The sequence below is a fragment of the Pelodiscus sinensis genome, chromosome 1, assembly GCF_049634645.1.
Source record: "Pelodiscus sinensis isolate JC-2024 chromosome 1, ASM4963464v1, whole genome shotgun sequence".
Lineage (NCBI taxonomy): Eukaryota > Metazoa > Chordata > Testudines > Trionychidae > Pelodiscus > Pelodiscus sinensis.
Genome location: NC_134711.1, coordinates 238,100,521 through 238,121,781, shown reverse-complemented (window position 1 = coordinate 238,121,781; position 21,261 = coordinate 238,100,521). Strand labels below are relative to the sequence as shown.

At 44.7% G+C, this 21,261-nt stretch overlaps 1 protein-coding gene across 1 annotated transcript in view; it reads left to right on the top strand.

Moving 5' to 3' along the window:
• The first annotated feature begins 1,056 nt into the window (after positions 1-1,056).
• The window catches only part of ATP11A (ATPase phospholipid transporting 11A), a 235,335-nt gene continuing 215,130 nt past the window's right edge, over positions 1,057-21,261 (top strand). Inside the window, exon 1 of the mRNA XM_006138951.3 lies at positions 1,057-1,584. Within this exon, the coding sequence (XP_006139013.2) occupies positions 1,546-1,584 (39 nt within the window). The 5' untranslated portion in view covers positions 1,057-1,545. The remainder of the gene's footprint in view (positions 1,585-21,261) is intronic.

The following is a 21,261-nucleotide window of genomic DNA, read 5'->3' as shown; positions in this document are numbered from 1 at the left end:
GAGCATTTAAGAAATAATATGTTGCCTATCCATATTATTCCATGTTTACAGCATTGTGTGTGTAACATGTTGTTTACCTGGATCTGCAACTGTTGGGGATTTGTGTGTGATTTCATCCCCTAGGAATTTTACAAATGAAATCCTGAACAGAGAATAAATGAACAGCTGCTCCATCTAAAATCCCTTTTTTTCGGATTTCCCACCCTCAACAGCAAAGAAAACAGCAGAAGAGCTCATCACTAGTTTCTCCCAAGAGCAGCAAGTGCTCTGGCCTCTAGAACCCCTGCAACTCGGACCTGCGAGAGCATTCTAGGGCTGTCCCAATGCTGCGCCGAGTTCGCCCCCCTCGGGGGAGAGCGACAGCTACTGTCACTCCCACCACTGCCTACTAGGCTATCTCGGTAGCTGGGGCTAGGGCTCTGGAGTAAGTGATGGAAAAAAAGGACCACCTCGCACCCTTCTCGTTGCTCCTCTTGTGATTAGCTCTTTCCGCTGGCGGGAAGCTCCCGATGCTTTTCGGATTTTCTGTTGCAGGCTCCTGCGAACAGATGTTGGTCAGTCGCACTTCCTGAGATTGTCACTCACAACCCACTGGGAGCCAGGGCAAAATCTGGGAAGGCTTGTAAAGCGGATGTACCTGTGTATTGTTACCTCGAAATATAAGTCACCCCTCCACGGCTATATCCTACCGTCTCTGCACACACCCACCCTTCTGGCTTCCAGAGCCGGGCAGTTTGCAGGAGGCGGCTCCTTGAACCTATAGCAGAAGAGACTGAGAAGAGGGTTGAAACATCAGCTGAAACGTGGGGAGTTTTCCCCTTGCGTTGAGACTCCGGGAGGAGGGGAGGAAAGGAAAGGCAGCAGGCTCAAACCGCTCCCGTCCCAAGCCTCCTAGTTCCTACAAACCTAGCTCGGGAGCGTGTCCCCTTGCAGTTTTGCTCGCTGTACCGGGCGCGGTGCAGAAAAGGACTCCAAGGGGGCGGAGTTCAGCGCGCTGCGTGGGTGAAAAGGGTGGCTTATTTTGGGGGAGGGGGCGGGGAGGCGGAGTGCGCATGCTCTCCCGCCCTTCATGACGCGAACTGCCTGATTAGCAGGCAAGCAAGGAGCAAAGCGGGAGGGGGAGGCGAGCGGGTCTGGGCAGGGCTTGGGCGCTGGAGAGAGTAAAGCAAATTGCACGCTCAATAAAACACTGTGGGGAAGCAGCGAGGAGCCAGGGCAAAGTCAGGGACCTCCTCCACTTGCTTTTTCTTCCTTGCAAAGTGTCCAGCCGCGGCAGCAGCAGCTCGAGCCGAGTTACCTGCGCTGGGGGGGACGAGGCGCCGGTGGGGCAGCAGCGCACACATGGGTGGCCGGTGCCCCGGTGCACGCATGATTTAGCCGGGGCAGAAGAGGCGGCGGGCGGAGCGGGGGCAGGGGAGTCGCTCTCTGCTTCCTCGAGTGGGCGGCGACGGGCGGCTGAAGAGGAGCAGCCGCTGCTCCATGGAGCTGGAAAGGGGGAGCGAGGCGAGCTAGGCAGCCCGGCCGGCCGAGCGGCTCCGGCTCACCATGGATTGCAGCCTCATCCGCACGCTTATCAACAGATATGTAAGTACCCGGGCTGCGCCGCCACTCCCGCGGGCCGCTTCTCCCTGGCGGGAGAGGGAGCGAAGCGCCTACGCGACACGCCCGCTGGCCCGGGGAAGCGCCCCCTGCAAGCCGGAGGGTGCTGCGGAGCCGGTCACTGTCCTCCCTCCCAGGGAGCGCAGCCCCCTCCGGGCGGCGAGCGGGAGCGCTTGGTCCCCCCGTTTCGGAGCAGCCGATACGCTTCCTGCCGGGAAGGGAACTCGGCCGGCGGGGCAGCAGGTTGCAGCGCAAGCGGTGGCGGGCGCGCCTGGCTCCATGCCCAGTGGCGCTTACGGACAATCCTCTCGCTTACTCCTGGGAGTCCCGGCTCTGCCCCGCTCGCTTCCTGCAGCGCGCGGCGATGGGCCGCTCCCGGCCGCTAGTTGCTTGCGGGACGGGAGAGGTTTGAAGTCTCCCGGCTGGACCAGCAGGTGCCCCTCCTGCGAGCGCGAAGTGTAAACACTTGTTCTAGCTCTACTTGCCATGCGTTGCGTCGATACAATATTTGGTGTTGTCCAATTCATGGGCTAGTTATTCGCTGGTGAGTAGTTGAATAGCACAGTATTTCGGGCTGTTCAGTAAGTGAAAACTAGCCTTCGTGTAATATGATGAATATTGCTCGGCCGGACGCAATCCACTGAGAGGTGGATCTCTGGTTTTTTGCTAAATCTGTCTTCTGTTTTTGGGAGCCTTTGCATCTGAAATAAAATACTTGATATCCTGTATTTCTCCAAACCTAGTGAAATACAAACCCCCAACAAAGACCACATAGTTATTTTTATCAAGTTGATTACAATGAATGAACCAGAATGAATCCGTTCAGCGATTCTCTTTTCTGCTGAAAGCTGACCTTAGATCAGTCATGAGTTTGATAGTCTCATGATTTGCAGGGAGGTCAAGAGAAGCCTTCGGGGCTTATACTTGCACATGACTGAAAGGAGGATATGGTTTAAACAGTTGTTAGTGATCCCAAAATATGTATGGGGATTGTCCTGCACTTTAGTTTAAAAAAAAAGTAAAAGTCAGTTTTCCCACCTAAAACAAGGACAATTTACTGTACACAAATGTAAATAATACTGTTGGAGTGGACCAGAGCTAGCAACGAATAGCAAATCAGATTTGATTTAGAATTTTTTAAACAATGAATTTACAAGTATTTCTTATAAATGTAAGGTGACATTTACTGTTAAGTGCAAAGCAATGTGTAGTGCGGAAAAAAATCTCAATTTATATGATGGGTTCTGAATGATCGGTTATCACTTGAGAAAGATCTTAGCATCATTGTGGATAGCTCTCTGAAAACATCCGCTCAATATCCAATGGCAGTCAAAAAGCAAAGTGTTAGGAACCATTAGGAAAGGGATACATGAGACAGAAAATGTCACAAAGCTGTGGCATGCCCATACCTTGTATACTGCATGCAATTCGTGTCACCCTGTCTCCAAAAGATGTATTAGAATTGGAGAGTGGGAAGTACAGAGACGTGCAACACAAATGTTTAAGGATATGGCACAGCTTCTGGATGGAGAGAGATGTAAAGAGTCTGGGGATGTTCATCTTAGAAAAGAGTGTTACATGAGAACTGGAGTCATAGGTAGCGGGTTTAAATGAAATTCTTAGGTAGTGGGTCTAAAAAATGTCAAAGCACTTCACACGATGGACAGCTTGTGGAACTCATTGATAGCTCTGCAGGTCCCTGGGCAAGAGGGAGGGCCATGGTGGCTCTGTACTCTGAGTGGGTGGGGCCTTGGGTAAAAGGAGTGTAGCTGGGGCAGCTAGCTCTCTGTGCTGCTCAGAGCATGGTGCACTTCCTCTCGCAGCCTCAGAGCCACAAGTGGTACTCCAGATAGCCAAAGCCTTGGGCCCTTTAAACAGCTGCTGTTGCAGTAGAAGCAGTGACAATCAGGATTCCCAGGCTCCTTTACATTGGCAGGCCCTGGGGCAACTGCCCCCCTTTACCACCTCCTATTGGTGGGCCTGCCAAGGGATGTTGCGAAAGACAAAACTATAACTGGGGGTTCAAGAAGCAATTAGATCAAATCAAATCATGGAAGAGAGATCCATCAATGGATCGAATGTGATCAGAGATGCAACCCCATGTCTCTGAATTTTTGATCACTAGAAGTTGGGACTGATAACAGGAAATGGATCACTCCATTACTTGCCCCTTCTGTTTATCCCTTTAGAAACACTTGACAGTGGCCACAGTTGGAAGACAGTATACTTAGGCTAAGGATGCTGCTGGTTTACCCGTATGGCCATTGTTTCCTTTTGAGGAAGAATGAATTGACTTTGAAATGAACAAAGCATATGCTTTTGAAATCTGTATGAAATGAACAAAGCATATGGTTTTGAAATCCGTATGAAATGAACAAATTATATCAAAATTAGTATTGTATTAAGTTGGAGCAAGGAGTATATTGAGGTATTAAAGAATCAGTGCTAAACCAGGCTTTCATTAACATCCTCATTAATGATCAAGAAGTGAGGCTAAACAACATTCTTACCAAGTAACCACTAAAAACAATACAGAGAAGTTATCCTGCATTCACATTCGGTTCAACTGAACCTAAATGTGAATGAATGCAAATTAGTACATTTGAGGATGGAAGGTGGGAAGCCAAACCATAAATATTTATGGCTGGGGATAAAACCTTGGAGTGTTTAGTGTTATGATTTTTTGCTAAATATTCTGAAGTATCTTGTTCTAAATCAGGGAGATTTTCATTCTGGTGAAACCATAGCTAAAGTAACCAGGTTGAGTGTTTTTTTTTTTTTTTTTTTAAAGCTTTTCAAAGATTTGGACAAATTGGAGGGAAATGAGAAGAGGTTACAGGAAAAATGACAAGTGTTGAAGGGATTTCCTGTGGAAAGACTTCTAAAACTGTATGCTTCAACTAAGTGATGATGGGTGGGGTGGCAATGGAGGCACTGGGTTCACACACATTTGCAATGTGGCCCTGCAGACAGACAAGGAGTTGCAAAATATTCAACAAATTTAAGTCTCACTCGTTGAGTTGGACTTGCATGATGGAGGACTCTGTCTATTAACAGATAGCCATAGCAGTGGATCTCATTGAGGTCTTGCCACTAAGAATTCTTCACCCCAAGTCTTCTCCTGATGCTTTTTAGCTATAATAGTGTGTAGGTGGATTGTGGATGGATAAATGGTGTTATAGATAATGTGGGTATTGGCATATCAGAGGCTTTGCAGATGAACAGTGTTCCCTGTCCAACACCTGACTAACGGATGCTGAGTGATAAGACCTATTTGGTCTTAATTTGTTGATAAACAAATTCTGCATGTTGAACTTAATTGTAGCTCCTATGAGGTGGTATCCATCAGATGCAGATAACTTCAATTGTGTCGTTTTGAGGTGATAAAAGGGATGAGTAAAACATTAGGATCCTTTATTCAAAAAGTAAATGTTGGTCTCCTGTACTTCCTAAGGTGTGAGAAGTGATAGTTCTCACTACATTTGCAATCTGTGTCCAAAGGCATGTGAAGTCAAGTATAACTTCAAGGTTATGCAAAGACTTAGAGATCTGATGCCCTTAGTTCAAGGGGAAGTCTGTTTTGCTAGCATCTTCAAATGTCTGTTTACTGTTTTACCTGAATGGTTTGTCACTTGCTTCAGGGGGTAGCCAAGTTTGTTATTTTTTCTGTACAGACTAATGGTCTAGTAGCACTTTATAGACTAACAAAATATGTAGATGGTATCCTGAGCTTTCGTAGGTACAGCCCACTTCTTCAGACTATTTTTGTTGTTGTCATTTGTTTGCTTATTTGTTCCAGGCATGGGTCTGCTTTGGCAAACCCAGACTTTAACTAGTATGCTAAGCACTGCAAATATTGTAATGCACCTATTATAGCCCCTTAAGTAGTGGGAGAACATTCTAGAAGAGAAGTATTAATCATAACAGAATAGTCAAGTCCAAATGCATTCTGCTTGCTTTCTCCAAATTATTCTTTGCTTCCACACACATCCACAGCCCTGTGTAAGCAAAAGGGGTGGGGTAAGAGAATCCACATGCCACAGTTTGTAAATGCTTTGGAATCCTTCTAGATCAGGGCTACTCAACTTTAGGAGCCCAAGGGGCCACAATGATACTCACAGCACATGCCGAGGGCTGCCACTTAAGTATGGTTGCATATATATGCAACCAAATAGCTTCTTTCACACTGACGGGCATGAAGACAAGATTAAGGCAAGACTACACAACATGCAGGCCCCATTTAAGACAGTTCTGCTGATATTAGTGAAATGCAATATTTACCCCATTTCCACTCATATGACAGCACTTTTAATAAGCAAAGACAGTCTAGGAATTTAACTACTAAAATGCATATCAACAGAAGACCATTATATTGATTCCCTGTTTGGAGAGTGTTCTCAGTGGAGGCCATGTTCAAAGGATCCCACCTGTGGACTGTGTGTTGAGCCCTGTGTAAACCCAAACCACAATGCAGGCTGCAAATAAACGGGCCATGTGCTGAGTAGCTCTGTTCCAGACAATATAAAAATGTAGACTTACTGCACTTTAAGTTGGAATATTTGTTTGCGTTTTGTTTTCTGAAAGTAGTGCTTTAGTCGGTTTCAGTTTTTCAAGCATAGTACATGGGTCTTTATGAAGTATAAATATTCAGTTATTTTTCTGTAATGTAGAACAGAAGTTTCTCACTAAATATACAGGTATATAAGTGTAAACCATGCAGTTTCCTGAAAACTTGAACATGTTTTGATTCTTATGGGAAGGGTGGCAGGATATACACTCTCCGTCACCGATGTGACGATATTCCAGGGTGTGGATGTCACCTCCTCAGCCATGAGGCAGCTTCCCATGTCTACAGTCTGTGAATCTTCCTTGTCTCTGGGTAACCCCCCAGTCCATAAGTGGCCCTGCTCACAGGGCAGTGTGGCCCAATGGCCAGAGTCAGTATACACCCCTTTAGTTCAGGACAGCATGGCCTACTAGCCAGAGTCAGTAAATAACCCTCAGTTCAGGGTAGTGTGGCCTAAGGGCCAGAGTCAAAAGGGTTGGGGTTAGTACCCTAGTAACCCAGGCCCCTGTGAGCAGCAGAATGGTCTGCCACTCCCTCAGTGGGGAATGCGGCTAAAACATGCCAAGGATATCTGGTGGGAGGGGCTGCTCCTACACCCTTCCTGGGTTACTTCCTACTGCTGCAGTTGGATTGGCATCCCACGTGGTAGCTGGGTCTTCTGGTTCTCTGGCAGCAGCTTTTCCCTGGAACTCCACAGGGGTTGTATTGCAGCTGTCTCCTGGGTCACTGGTTCCGACTATCAGAGTTTCTGGCTGTAGCCAGGAGCTCTAGCTGGAGGTCCTTATTTTTCACTGGCCAGCCCAGACTGAGCTGCTCTGCTGCCTTTTATACTGCCCCAGAATTTGGATCATGCCCAGTCTGGGTGAAAGGGTGGGACTTCCTCCACTCACAGGCCCCCCTCTTGCTTCAGTGCAGGGTATGCACTCCCCGTCACAGTAAGCAAAACTAATTTCCTAACGAAAAGTTTCACTAAATCGTGTATATTAAATTTAAAAATCAAAACGTATCCAATTTTTTTTTTAATTAGACTGACTTTTTAGAAGGGAAAAAGACTTGAATTTTGGGTCATTTTTACAGTGAAGTTAAAGTAACATCTGTTTCTGTGATGGAGTATACAGATCCCAGACTGTTATCAGAGGAGTTACATCCCAAACTGAAGGGGCATGCAAAATGTTTTTAACTCAGGGTCTCAGAGTGGAAGCCATGTTAGTCTGTAATTTTAAAAAAAAGAGTGTTCCTGTAACACCTTGGTTTTGCCCATGAAAGCTGATATTATATGAACTGCTGGGGTTTCTTTCAACAGGGCTCTGAGAGAGGACGTGGTGGAGAGAGAGGTTAAGTGTTTTGTTCTATGAACCATTTAAGGCCAATGCCCTGCTGCTGAGGAAAGGTATAAATGCTCTTAGCCTGGGGTCAGGAACCTGGCACCACGCTTTCTCCCCACTCCACTGAAAACAGAGGTTCTCTAACCACAATGAAAATAAGTCCTTAAAGCACCCCTAACACAATATTCCTGATAAGTCCCTGGTAATCTTTTTTTCTGGTTTTTCAATCCCATTTTGTTTAAAAAGTTTTTCCTCTGTTGCTGCGTGAAAGATTAAAGCAAACTGGAAATCATACTGTACAGGAGAAATGAGGAAACTGATTATACATAAAATAAAACTGGAAGTAATTTGGGATGTTAACTAACTTGTATTTGTGTAAACATGTAACCACTGAATTATTTTTTTTTAAAGTGGTTACATGTTTATATGTGTCAGGGGTGAGGAGACAGGAACCGTGCTTGTGGGAAGATGGCTCTCTGAGCACTTGCTCCCACCTGACACCCCCTCACTCAGTACCTCTGAAACAGAGGCAGGAGGGGGGGTGTAGTTAGGATTAACCGATAAGCCCAGGTTTATCGGTTAATTGTGTAAATGACTACATGCTAACATCCCTAAAAGTAATGGAGAATCTTTTTTTCTCTTTGCACAGTTTACAGTAGGTATAGTAGACGTGTGACTTCAATTGGTAGTGTCCCTTTAAATATAAACTTGTCATTGTAGATTCAGCCATGACTTTTATTTTAGGTGTATATGACTTCCTTACAATTCTTTGAAGATGTGCAAATTTGAAGTTGAACTCTAAAATACAAACGACTTACTGTGAAATCAACTTTTGTAATCTGTATCTGTAGCTATAGCTAACTAAACAGATTGGGCATTAACCATTGGTATATTGCCATACCAATATTGAAAACGCATTAAATATTGAGTCTCTTATTTTATTTCATGTTATTCCCCTCCCCCTAAAGCATTCTGACAAATCTGTACTTGGACAGATACAGCGTAAGTGTGTAAATGGAACCTTTTATGAATGGGTTAGAGGTAAATCCTGTATTTGAAGGCAGGTCAGTTTGAAGGTCAAGGCTTGAAAATCCTTTACTAGATGCTTACTAATGGCAAGTTAAGTGTCATCATTGCTGTTCACAGGACCAGAATAGCCTCAGTTTAAATGCCCAGTTTTGTTAACTTTCCTAAGCTTCAGCAGAGGTACTGGAGTTGACCATGAGAAGATTTGGGAAGATAGCTTTACATCAGATAATACCTGAAAGAGTGTTACTGCCCTCAGGGGCTAGAATTTTAATCTCCCCAAAACTTAAATTTTTCAAATATTGGTGGATATAATGTGCACCTTTCTCTAGTGAGTAAAGTATGTTTTTTCAAGCTCTGCTAATAGTTAAAAAACAACAACAAAAAAAACTGGCTTCATTCTTCTGTGGCTGTTTTTCATGGTTCTCTTCTCACTTTGTTGCTCTTGTAACCATGTTGTCGTCATATTTCCTTCACTGAAGTCAGTAATGTTACAAGTGACACGTAATAAAATACTTGTTTGATAGTCAACACTGCTATTTCATGCTCCAGGCTTGACTTTTAAGATCCTTTTTATTTAATAATAATAAAAAACAAAAGTACATTTTGAACTTTTATTGCTTTTCTTACCCTTTTAAGCTACTTTTACATACATGTCAGAGATATCTATTAAGCAACCGTAATCCTTCTTGTTCAGCTTGGACATCGTAAGAAATTTCAGTGGATTCATTAGGTAATTAATTAGGCTAGTAAAACAACTTGTTCCATTTCTTTAGAAAAGAACACTTTGATACTTAAATTTATCATAATGGAAGGGAAAGAAACCACATTCTATGGGTCTTTAATATATTATTCTCTGAACTTTATCTCCATATTTTCCTTTAAAAATAAGCTTCCTTTCCCCCAAATAACCTAGGCCTTATGTAAAATAAGCATTTGTTGGAAAGGCGAGTTGTGGGAGAATTATCCAAGATAATCAAGTTGGCTGTGGGCTGGTGCAGAAGATTGAGTAGTAAAGAATTCTCTACTCCTGTTTATGGTGATGTCTAGTGCCATCGTCTTGATTTGGGGTAATGTAAGTATTTCAAATTGGATAATAAGTTAAAAAGAACAAATTTAGACATAACAGCACTGTTTGAGAGAAATCAAATATGCTCTGATGATTAAAACTGTCTTAAGAAAATTATCTTGTAAAATAGATTGTTATGCAAGACATTATTCATATGCTATAAAGTAAGAGTATCTTGCAACTGCATCCCTTTGTTAGGGATAACAACATGAATTAGTAATTGTAAAACTTCTGATGTTCCTGCTTCACTTGCTTGCTTTATTTATTTTTTAATGAGCTGAGAGGTGGCTCAAATTCTGGGAGCTAAATGCACAAGTTTTGACTTGATAAAATGAATAACTTTTGTTTACTTGAATCTTGGATATAATGGATGTTACTGTGCTGGCTGTGGAGCTGGACACAGGCTTGAAGTTATTTGCTCTCCAGGCAATCTGGTAAATGTTGCTCGCAGCATACATTTGCTAAGATACTAAATGGTCAGTAAAAAGCTTGCAGCCCTTGCTTGACTGTTTGTTCTGTATGGATAGGATAACTCACCCTGATCTGTAGCTACTACTGTCTAGTCTGACTGTTTTGATTTTTGGCAGGACTAGTTGAGTTAGAGAATCGCAGTTACTAAAATGCTCTACTTTGTTGGTTGTATATATTTTTAAAAATAACTGTCACTACTGCTTCCTTGCTTTTGCTGTTCCGTATGTTCCCATTACTTCAGAATGACAAATCTAGAATGCTAAATCTATTCTTTACTGGAAGTACAGATTTTGTTTTCAGTATTACATTTGATAAATTATAGGTTCCCTAGAAAGGAAATCTCTATAAATCTTTGATCACTGGAGAAGTTCCAGTGTAGCAACATTAATCCTTTAAAATTTTTGAAAAATGGAATAATTTAAATCATTTAAAAAAATGTATGCTTCCCCCTACTTTTACAGAAGTGGTGGAAAATGGAATCTTGGGGTATGTCTAAACAGCAAGGTTATTTCAAAATAACTGTTTTGAAATAACTTTCCTAGCGTCTACACAGCCAAACCGTTATTTCGAAATTAATTCAAAATAGCGGAGCGCTTATTTCGAATTTAGTAAACCTCATTCCACGAGGAATAACGCCAGATTTGAAATAGCACTGTGTAGACGCTTATTTCAAAATAAGGGGCCTCCAGCCCTTCCCAGAGTGCCCTGGTGGCCACTCTGGGCACAACCAGGAAAACTCCTTTCCCTCCCTCTCTCCCCAGAGTCCTTAAAGGGGTAGAGTCTGGCTACAGTGCCTGTGCCAGCTCCAGGCCTGCCAGCCCAGAGCCAGCAGTCACTGCCCCGACCCAGTGGCCCCACAACATGAGCCAGCAAGCCACTGGCAGCCAACCCTCCGCCGCTCTGCAGGACCAGTCCCCTGGCTTCCAGGAGCCTGCCAGGGGCTGCAAAAGGTCTGTGCCTTTCTGGTCTAGTGTGGAGATCATGGACCTGATTGAGGTTTGCAGGGAGGCATCCAATGTCCATGATCTCTGCACTAGACGCAGCAACACGGCCGTCTGCAGGAGGATGGCTGACAGCCTGGCCACTAAAGGCCACATGCGCACCCAGGAGCAGGTGCGCATGAAAATCAGAGCTGTGACAGGCCTATACCAGAGCCACAGGGGGCAGCTCCAGCCAGGGGCAGACCCACACACCTGCCCCCATTTTGACGCCCTGGACTGAATTTTGGGGGGGTGGGACAGTCCTGGCCCCCCAGATGGTCATCAACCCTGGGGCAGAGAGCCCTCACCAGGGCATCAAGGAGGAGGAGAGCCAGGAGCCAGAGGAGGCTATCATCACCACCCCGATGAGCCAGGACCCCTGAGCTGCCCCAGCAGACCTGTTGCCAGTGTCCTCTCAGGCCAGGGAGGCAACAGGTGAGTGCCATCACTGTCCCCTTATGGGGGCTGAGGGGACGGAAACCTGGGACTGCATGTGTGGGCCTTGCTGTCCATGGATCATGCAGCAACCTGTGCATGTGAGAGCATGTGCCATGCCACCCATTGTCATGTGGCCCCAGCTGGCTGCCAAACAGGGGCCTTACCCTGTTAGCCACACGCGTGTGTGAGGAGGCATGACATTCTCCTGACTCCGGGGTGGGACACAGCTGGATGCACTCTCCCTCCACAAGGCCACTCTACACAGAGGCAGGGGACATCTCCCCTCCTCCTCCCCCCCCCCCCCACTATATACACCACAGGGGCATGGGTGTGGTCTCCAGGCAGCTTCCACTCCTGGGGATAGCAGGATATTCCGAACATGGCCTGTGTGCAAGCACATCGGCTCTGATGGTGCAGGGAATGGTCATCCTCACCTTGCACAGGGGGGCTGGGCTTCACCCACTATGTCCCCAGGGATAACTGACCATTTCTCTTGTTTCTCCATGGCTGCACCAGCTGTACGTACAGTGCGTACCACCCTGCCCAGGACATGCTCTTGCGCCCGAGGGCTCCACAGTCCCACCCGTGCAGTGGAGGGGCACCAACAGCAGCACCTGGGGGCACTGCGAGCCCTGCATTGCCCTTGCAGTGGGTGCAAGAAGACCTGTAGCTCCAGCGGGAGCAGCTTGCCCAGGGCCGTGCCATTTGCCAGCACCTGAAGACCCTGGTGCAGAGTGTGCTGCCTCCTGCCACTCTAGCGCCTGCTGCCTCCCCAGCTACCACTCCTCCTCCCGCTTCTCTCCTCCACCTCCTACCCACTCTCCATCCCCCTCCCCATCTCCCCGGGGACACTGAGGTACTCGCATCCGCGGTGCCGGGAGACAATTGGCCCGGCAAGACCCTCTAACCGTGAGCTCTGAGCTTTCCCTCCCCATTCTTTCCCTTGCTTCCCCCCTTCCAGCTCCCTCCTCCCAGGTTTCACCTTCCCTTCTCCCGCCCTCTCTTCTCCCCTCTCCCACCTCCTTTACCCAGTCTCACTAGAGTTTCATCCCTCCCCCCCCGTTTTGTTAAAGAGTTTGTATTTATGAAAATGTGTGTACTTTATTTTATGTTAGGGAGGGGTAAGTGGAAGGACGCGAGGGAGGAATGAGGCACAAGCCCCCAGTGGGGCACACCAGGGGGACTGTTAGTGCTCCTCAGGGTGGAAGCTCTCCCTCAGGGCCTCCTGGATACTGACAGCCCCCCAATGGACCTCCTGGATGGCAGCCTGCAGCAAGTGCAGCCAGACTTGCAGCAACGCATCCAAGAGAAGCACCAGAGCGCCTAGGAGCTCTGGCTCCATGTTGCAGAGTGCTGTGATGTCCCGAGTGAGGGCAACCAAAGCACGCAGAGACAAAAATGCTTTGCTGTCCCTCATCGAGGTAGACAAGCAAGCAGGGAAACCTGAGAACCAGCTGTCCGGAGGGTGGGGGGCATTTGAGCACAGACCTCAGATAGCCTCAGGCAGCAGCCCCAAACAGTAAGTCCTGACCTGGTGCCCTACCAGAACTGGTTCCGGCTAGCCTTAAATGTGATTCAGAGTCCACTCAGTGTGTACGCGCTATTTTGAAATAGCAAAATGCTGTTTCGAAATGCATTTTGTGTGTAGATGCGTTATTTTGAAATAACTTATTTCAAATTAACTATTTTGAAATAAGATATTTCGAAATAATGCTGTAGTGTAGACATACCCTTGGTTAGGTCAGACGATGGTAATGAATGGCCTACCAATGTGTTCCTCTGAAAATATACATAAAGGCTGTGTCTAGACTGGCATGATTTTCCGCAAATGCTTTTAACGGAAAAGTTTTTCTGTTAAAAGCATTTGTGGAAAAGAGCGTCTAGATTGGCACAGACGCTTTTGCGCAAAAGCACTTTTTGCAGAAAAGCATCCGTGCCAATCTAGATGCGGTTTTGCGCAAGAAAGCCCCAATCGCCATTTTCGCCATCGGGGCTTTTTTTGTGCAAAACGGTTTTCAGTTGTCTACACTGGCCCTCTTGCACAAAAGCATTTGAGTAAGAGGGCTTTTTCCCAAATGGGAGAGTCATTGTATTTGCGGAAGAACACCGACAATCTTATATTAGATCGTCAGTGTTCTTGCGCAAATTCAAAGCGGCCAGTGTAGACAGCTGGCAAGTTTTTCCGCAAAAGCAATTGCTTTTGCGGAAAAACTTGCCAGTCTAGACGCAGCCAAAGAGTTTCAGCATATTTCCTGTTAGTGTTCAGTTTCATACAAGTATTCCTGTGCAGTATTTGAAGTGATCTATACTATTCTAAAAGGAGAGGCATCCATCACACTATTAGTTACAGAGAACAGACTTGCGAGGCTCCCCTGCCTCTGGAGGGTCCCGAGGTGGGAAGGTGCAGTGCAGGTGTTTTGCTTGCCTTTCACTTTCCTGCTGAGTTGCCAGAGACCGACCAACCAACTGCCACCAGATAATGGCGTGCACCCCACCCTGGCAGTGCGAACTGTGTGCTGCTCCCATTTCACGAACCAGCCCGCCTTGAATGCACCAGGACCTGGTCAGAGCTGCTCTGCTGCACAGCCAGCGGGCTCAGGAGGAGACTCACACCAAAGTTGGGTCTGAGAGGCCTCTTCACCCCCTCCCCCCCAACAGCCACCAGATTTTAGTTGTGCCCCTGTTTGTGAGCCTGAGCCCTGTCTCCCCCAGCAGTCTATTAAATACCCGAGTCAGCCCCTCGGTACCACCCTGTTCTCACAAACCAGGCCCTGAAATGCCTCTCTACCTACTCCCTCTGCCATGACCCTGAAATCCTCCCTCTTCCCCCCCTCACACTGGTTCAGTTAAGTTAGCAGCCCATGGGCGGAGTGTGGAATGGAGGCTGTGCCTTGCCAGGAACGCAGGGAGTCCAGCCAGCAGGTATGGGCAGGCTTGCCAGGATCCAGCCCACTGGCACCTGGATGATGGACTCCAGTGGCCCCATGACACTCTCTGACAGATGTGTGCACACAGCCTGTGGGGGCGGAGCAGTGGGGACATGGCCATGGCAGCAGCAGATCCTTCATGGGCATTCTGAGTATACATCTATTGTTGCAACTGGACAGGTAATGCTAGTTGATGTACAGGGTGAACCACTTAAATTGAATATAATTCTGAAATGTCTGTTTCTATTAAATGCCAAACACTTTATTAGTATCCATGTTTTAATCGCTACTGAAACAGTGAGGAGAAAAATGTTAAAGCTGACCATTAAGCTAAAGTGTGTGTGGCGCGGGGGGTGGGGGGGAACACTTAAATATGAAACTTGGAAACCGATGTTATTAGCCTGTTGATCTGGGATTGTTCTGTTTAAAGGGACATGGTGAACTTCCACAAAAAAATATAAGTTGTCTCTGGTGCTTCACCTATCCAGGCCAGTATTTGTGGGCTTAGTCACATGTTTTTTCTATATATCTCGCTGTTAGAGGGTTCACATAACCTGGGAAAATGGGCTAACCATCCTGGACATAGTGAAACTGACTGACTTAATACAAAGCGTAATCAAATGTACTTAGCAAACTGGAGAAATTTGTCCAATTTCAGTTTTTAGTTGTAGCTACAGTCCGTTTCTTTTTAAAATGCAGCAGTATGACTTAACATAGTGTGCCTTCAAAATAATAATCTGTGCCTTTCAGAATGTTTAATGACCAAAGAATAGTTAACTTTGACATCCTTCAAATTCAGCTCCGAAACCTGGGTGGAGGGAAGGAGAAAACAAATAACTTCCTGAAACATGAATTTCGTGTTTAGTATTCTAGCTTTATTTGATCTGGAATCAAATGTTCATGCAGCACAGACTGGAAATGTATATTCACATATCACATTTTTCGTCCTGCTATTTCGGATAGGGATGTTAAATAGTGATTAGGAAGCTAATTTTCCATTGATTACTTGATAAGGAAGTTCACGGTGACTGACAGCTCTTACTACATTTAAAAAGCAGAGGTGCAGTGTCTGGGACCCAGCGCGAGCCAGGACAGCTGAGTCTCCAGTTCCCCCTGTTTCCCCTGCTGCACCTCCCCTGCCCCCCATGGAGACAGTGCTGGGGGAAACTGGCTTTTAACAGAGACTGGTACAGAGGGAGCAAGGGGGAGGGAAGCATCTTGTTAAGTAGGGACTCGACTACCCAATAAGCCTAGACTTGTCAAGTACTCGATCAGTCACTTACATCTCTCTTAAGGAGGATTCCAAAATTAGGGATGCATCTATTTTCTTTGACAAATCTGTACTGTTTCGTTGGCCAGATGCTCAGGTACATCCGTACTTTGTCTTGTAATTATTCATATAGTTATCTACGTAATTTCTACTGTGGTAACTTTTGCACCTCAGTTTGTGTGTTTCCTCACCATCATTTGGCTTTCCCTTGAGTACCTTTCTTATTTCATTTCATGAATTGTTCTGTTGCCTGGCATTCTAGTCCTTCATAGTCTGATCCTCCTTGATGTTGAAAGGGTGATAAAATTTAATATCCTATCATCCTTCAGGCCTAACATTTCAGTAATGCAATGTTAATTTGGAGGTGTCATTGGGGGGATGGAATACTCTGTCCTCTGTTTGAGCATAAGGGATTTTCCCGAGCCTGCCTATGCACTTTATTTCCAATTAAACATTGTCTACTCCAAGGGTCATTTACTTGTTGGCGAAGCCTAACAACTTTCATTTTTTATGATGAATCCTTAATCTATGACCTGGATCATGAAGGTTAGGTCCATCAATTGCAATTAGACAGGATGGGTAGGAATCCCTAGGCTCTGTTTGTCAGAGGCTAAACAAGGATGACAGGAGAGGGATCACTTGATGATTACCTGTTCTGTCCTTTTCTTCTGGAGCATCTGGCATTGTTGGAAGACAGAATATTGGGCTATGGACCTTTGGTCTGATCAATTGTGGCTGTTATGTTCTTATCACAGCTTGCCTTTAAGATTACAGGTGGTAAATATAAATTCCTACCATGCTGATTTAGCTTTATCAGTAAAACTATTGTAATTTTCACTTTGTTCTTGTTTCCTGGTTCTTTGTGTTTTGTATTCTAAATCTGAGGGTCAGATATCAGTAAATATATGAAGAGCTAAATGTCGTCCCCCCCCCCCCACGAAGAATTGATCAGCAGGTTAATCATAAAGAAAAATGCATGCTTCCTGTTTGTTTGTTTGTTTGTTTTGTTTTTTTAAATCTACAAATGAAGGCAGGACTGACTATAAACCACTTCGGTTACAGTAAACTTTAACCCACATTACGATCAGGTTGTTATGGTTACAAAGTATTGTTTTTCTGCACTCGGAGGCTGCGTCTAGACTCGAATGATTTTCTGCAAATGCTTTTAATGGAAAAGTTTTTCCGTTAAAAGCATTTGTGGAAAAGAGCGTCTAGATTGGCATGGACGCTTTTGCGCAAAAACACTTTTTAGATGCGGTTTTGCGCAAGAAAGCCCCGATCGCCATTTTCGCCATCGGGGCTTTTTTGTGCAAAACGGTTCTCAGTTGTTTACACTGGCCCTCTTGCGCAAAAGCATTTGCGTAAGAGAGCTTTTTCCCAAATGGGAGAGTCATTGTATTTGCAGAAGAACACTGACAATCTTACATTAGATCGTCAGTGTTCTTGCGCATATTCAAAGCGGCTAGTGTAGACAGCTGGCAAGCTGTTCCGCAAAAGCAACTGCTTTTGCAGAAAATCATGCCAGTCTAGACGCAGCCACCAGGTACTCTATACTTTTAGAAAAAAAAATCTTTTGGAGATTCTGGATTGTTCTGTTTTTTTAAGTTAATGATCATTTTCTACAATTTTTTTTTTTTTTTTTTTTTTAAGAACCAGAAATTATTTTGATCTCTGCCTGCTTATAAGACCAAAACTGAGTGAATTGTTTTGGTTTCTGATAGTTTGTACTTGCATATTTTTATTTAGTTTAGTTTTTTTTTTTTCAGGAAAGATCATTTGTAGCACTACGTTTGACATTGATGTTCTGTTGTAATTTAAAAAAGGCTGTTTGGGAATAGGAGGGCAAGACCCTGAGTAACACATCGTAGGCTAAAATATATACCCCCAATGTTTTTCAACCCTTTTGCCTCTGATCACACTTCCCCTTTTTTGTTTGTGTTGTTTCGATAAGATTGTATCTTGATTTTTTTTCACTTGATTTTTATAGTTCATTCAAATCAAAATATCTCAAATTTGCTTTGGGTTACTGCAGTCTGAATGTAGTAACTTTGGATTAGCCAGTAAAGTTTACAGTATCTAAGTGCTATAATTGGCAACTATTTAAAATAGCAAGAAGGATAGATAACTCAAGCACAGCTTAAACAGATTTAAATGTAACTTGAAAATGGAGGGAGTTTTGAGATGCGCTTTTTTTCTCCCCCCTCGGATCCTCACCCATGCCCCCTTAAAAGATGAAACGGTGCTTTAGGAATGGCCGGGCAGATGTTATAGCACCGATTATGTAACTAGATTTGTCTTAACTGTATTTCATGAACAAAATAGCTTGTTATCTTCTCATTTAAATCTTTTAGTTAAATTGTATTTTCCTAGGTATCATTGCTGAACCCATTGGTTTACCATTATATGGGATAATCTAACATTTCCATTGATATAATTGTCAAGGGACATCTCTGCTGAAATTCAGCTTGAACTACCAGACAGAACACTGGAATGCTGTTATCTCCTCTGCTATAATTGCCATGGCAACAATTGCAGGTAGGGAAGCAAACCATGTCTTCTTTCTCTGTCAGAAAGACACCAGTTTTCATTTTTAACTATAGTAAGTAACTATGAGGAGTCTGTTAGAGCTATACTCTAAATCCCCCTGGAAGTTGTTATAATTAAAATTAATTAATCAGAAATGTTTCATATTAAAGTTTATTGGCACCACAAAAGCATTTTAGAATTATATTTTAGAAACAAATATTTTTAGCAGAAGATGACATTCTATACTGGACTTGTTTTTTGTTGAGAGGAAAGATAGTCCAGTAGTTCATGCTGAATCTGTTCCCCAGATCCAGGCTCAGCTCCATGCTCCTCTACAGACTTCTTGTGTGATTTTGGGCAAATAACTGTTTCTTTGGGCCTCAGTTCTGCATCCACAACATGGGGACAAGGACACTTCCTCATCTTACAGAAATGTAGGGAAAAGCCAATGAACATTAATGCCTGTGTTCACATAATGTGGTAATGGTAGTCATATAAGTACTAAAAATAGGTGAGCTTTTTGGTTCTGCCTCATCTTCCCCTGGTGCTACTTGACTTCCAAGAGCCTTGATCTGGATTTTGAAAGCATCTCCCCAAACCTTGATTTAATTGATTAAACTTTGTTAGTAAGTTTTTTGCATAGTATTTCCATTAAATATCACTGAAATTGCACAGCTATTCTTTAGGACCTTTGTTGTACTTGCTTTATTATCATGAAGCTACAAATACCACAGACTCAAGAAGTGAATGTTACTTTGTTCAGGTTTAGTATTTTGTATATACATAATTCATATACACAGGCAGCATCCTCTGTTTTATGTTGACTAATCTCCCTTGTTGAAACCTTTGTCCAGTTGTTTCCTTTGCTTTATCTAGAAGAATCAAATACTTAAATTTGAAAGAAGTAGCAATTCTGTTTCCTGGTGGCACTGACTAATCTCCTTGCTTCAGTTTAAAGAGGATTTCATCTAACCTATTTTAAATAGAGGATTAAGGACAATTAGGTTCTTCTAGATCATTACAAAGATACTTGTGAAATCCCCTGAAATGCTCATCTGCTAAAGCATCAGAAAAGTATTGGTTAAACCATAAAACACATACGTAATTTTTCAAGATAGAAATAGATTATATGCATATTAAAAGGTATTAAATACCAGTGGTGCTGGAATTTGGGGGACTGGAGGTACCCTGTCTGGGCTTAAAATGGCTTCAATCATATACAGTGTAGTTTTGTTCAGTTGCTTTCAGCACCCTCACTATGAAATTTTTAATACCATTACTAAATACAACCCTTCTGAACAAGTACAAATAATTTAAGTGTGTATAAAAATGTCCTAAGCCATGCAGAATGTACCCTGTATGATTAGTAATTTACGCAAGAGAACATGTAGATCAACTGGGATGGATTTCTTTATACTTTGATGCCTAATGTTATTCAAATAATATACTTAGCACTTTATGCAATGCTTTGTTTTTTTTGAAGTACCATTAATGAGTTGTAAATAAATAATTATAACAGTTAATGTATATTATTTAACTTTGCAGGTATGAGTGTTACACTGTACTTAATGAATATGAAACTACCTTTTCAGAGAAATCTGAATTAGGAAGGGACATTCAATTCGTATTAAACCACCATACTGAACAGTAGGTGGTCACACAGTAAAACTTGATGTTGAAGTGTTTAATTGACTGAGAGATGTGCATGAATGAGGTTGATTAAGATGGGAGAAGTTGCACTAGGACAGTGTTCTCCAACTTTTTTAACCATAAGATCACTCTTTCAAAGTAAGCGCAATGTAAGATCTCTCCCTTCCCGCCCCTTCTTTGAGGTTCTTCCCCTCCTCCACCCCTTCTCCAAGGATTCATCTTGCTCACTCCATCCCCCTTCCTTCCTCCATCCTCACTTGGTTTCACCAGGCCGGGGTGGGGGGTGGGGTGCAGACTCTGGTCTTAGGTCAAGGGGTTAGGAGTCTGAGAGGGGCTCTGGGCTTAGCCCAGGCTGGGGGATTAGGGTCCAGGAGGGGTTTCCGGGTGCAAACTCAGGGAAAGACTTTGGGTGCAAGGGGATTCACATCTGGGGCCGGAGGTTGAGTACAGGAGGAGGTTCAGGGCTGGGACAGAGTTTCAGGAAGCGGGCTCTGGCTGGGCATCGTTTAACTGAGACTGCTTCTGGGTGATGGAGCAGTAGGGTTAAGGAAGGCTTACTCCTGCCCTGGCCCTGCACCACTCCTGGAAGCAACTGCCATGTACAGCAATGGCTCCTTGGTGCCATGTTCTACCCCTCATCTACAGGCACTGAGCCCACAGCTTCCTGGCCATGGTCCCCCATTGTTGATCAATGGCAGCTGCAGGCATGTGGAGACTGAGGATATTAAAGACTAGTCGACAAGCAAATGCTTATCGGATAATTGACTTATCGGATAGTCAGTTGACTAGTCGATTTCCATCCTCCTCCCCCCCCCCCCCCCTTGTTGCCTCTGTGATAGTACTGATAGGAATACTACAGGGGGTGCTTCAAAGGGCAGCACCGCCTGGAGCCCGGGATCAGCTTGGGACTCCTCAGCTGACCCTGGGCTCCTTGTGGTATTTCCATGGAAACAAGGATCAGCTGGAGAGTCCCCAGCTGATCCCGGGTTCCACTGAAATGCTGCACGGAGCCTGGGATGAGCTGGGGAGGCCCCAGCTGACCATGGGCTCCACGTGGCATTTGAAATCAACAGCGCAACATGGAGCCCAGGCAGAGCCCAGGCTGATCCTGGGCTCCATGAATGCATTTTGAAATGCACAAGAGCCCCTGCTGGGGATTCTTGTACATGTCAAAGCTGGCATGCCCACCTGCAGTCCGGAGTCAGCGGGACTTCCCGCTGGCCCCGGGCTGCATGTGGTGTTCCTTATTCCTCCTCTGAAATGTACAAGAGCCCCACTGGGGCTCTTAGGCACTTCTGCATTGATCCATTGAAATGTACATCGACTAGTTGAGTAGTCAATGGAAATGTCATCAACTACTCGACTAGTAAATTAACGGCAATTTAACATCCTTAGTGGAGACCCCCTGCTGTG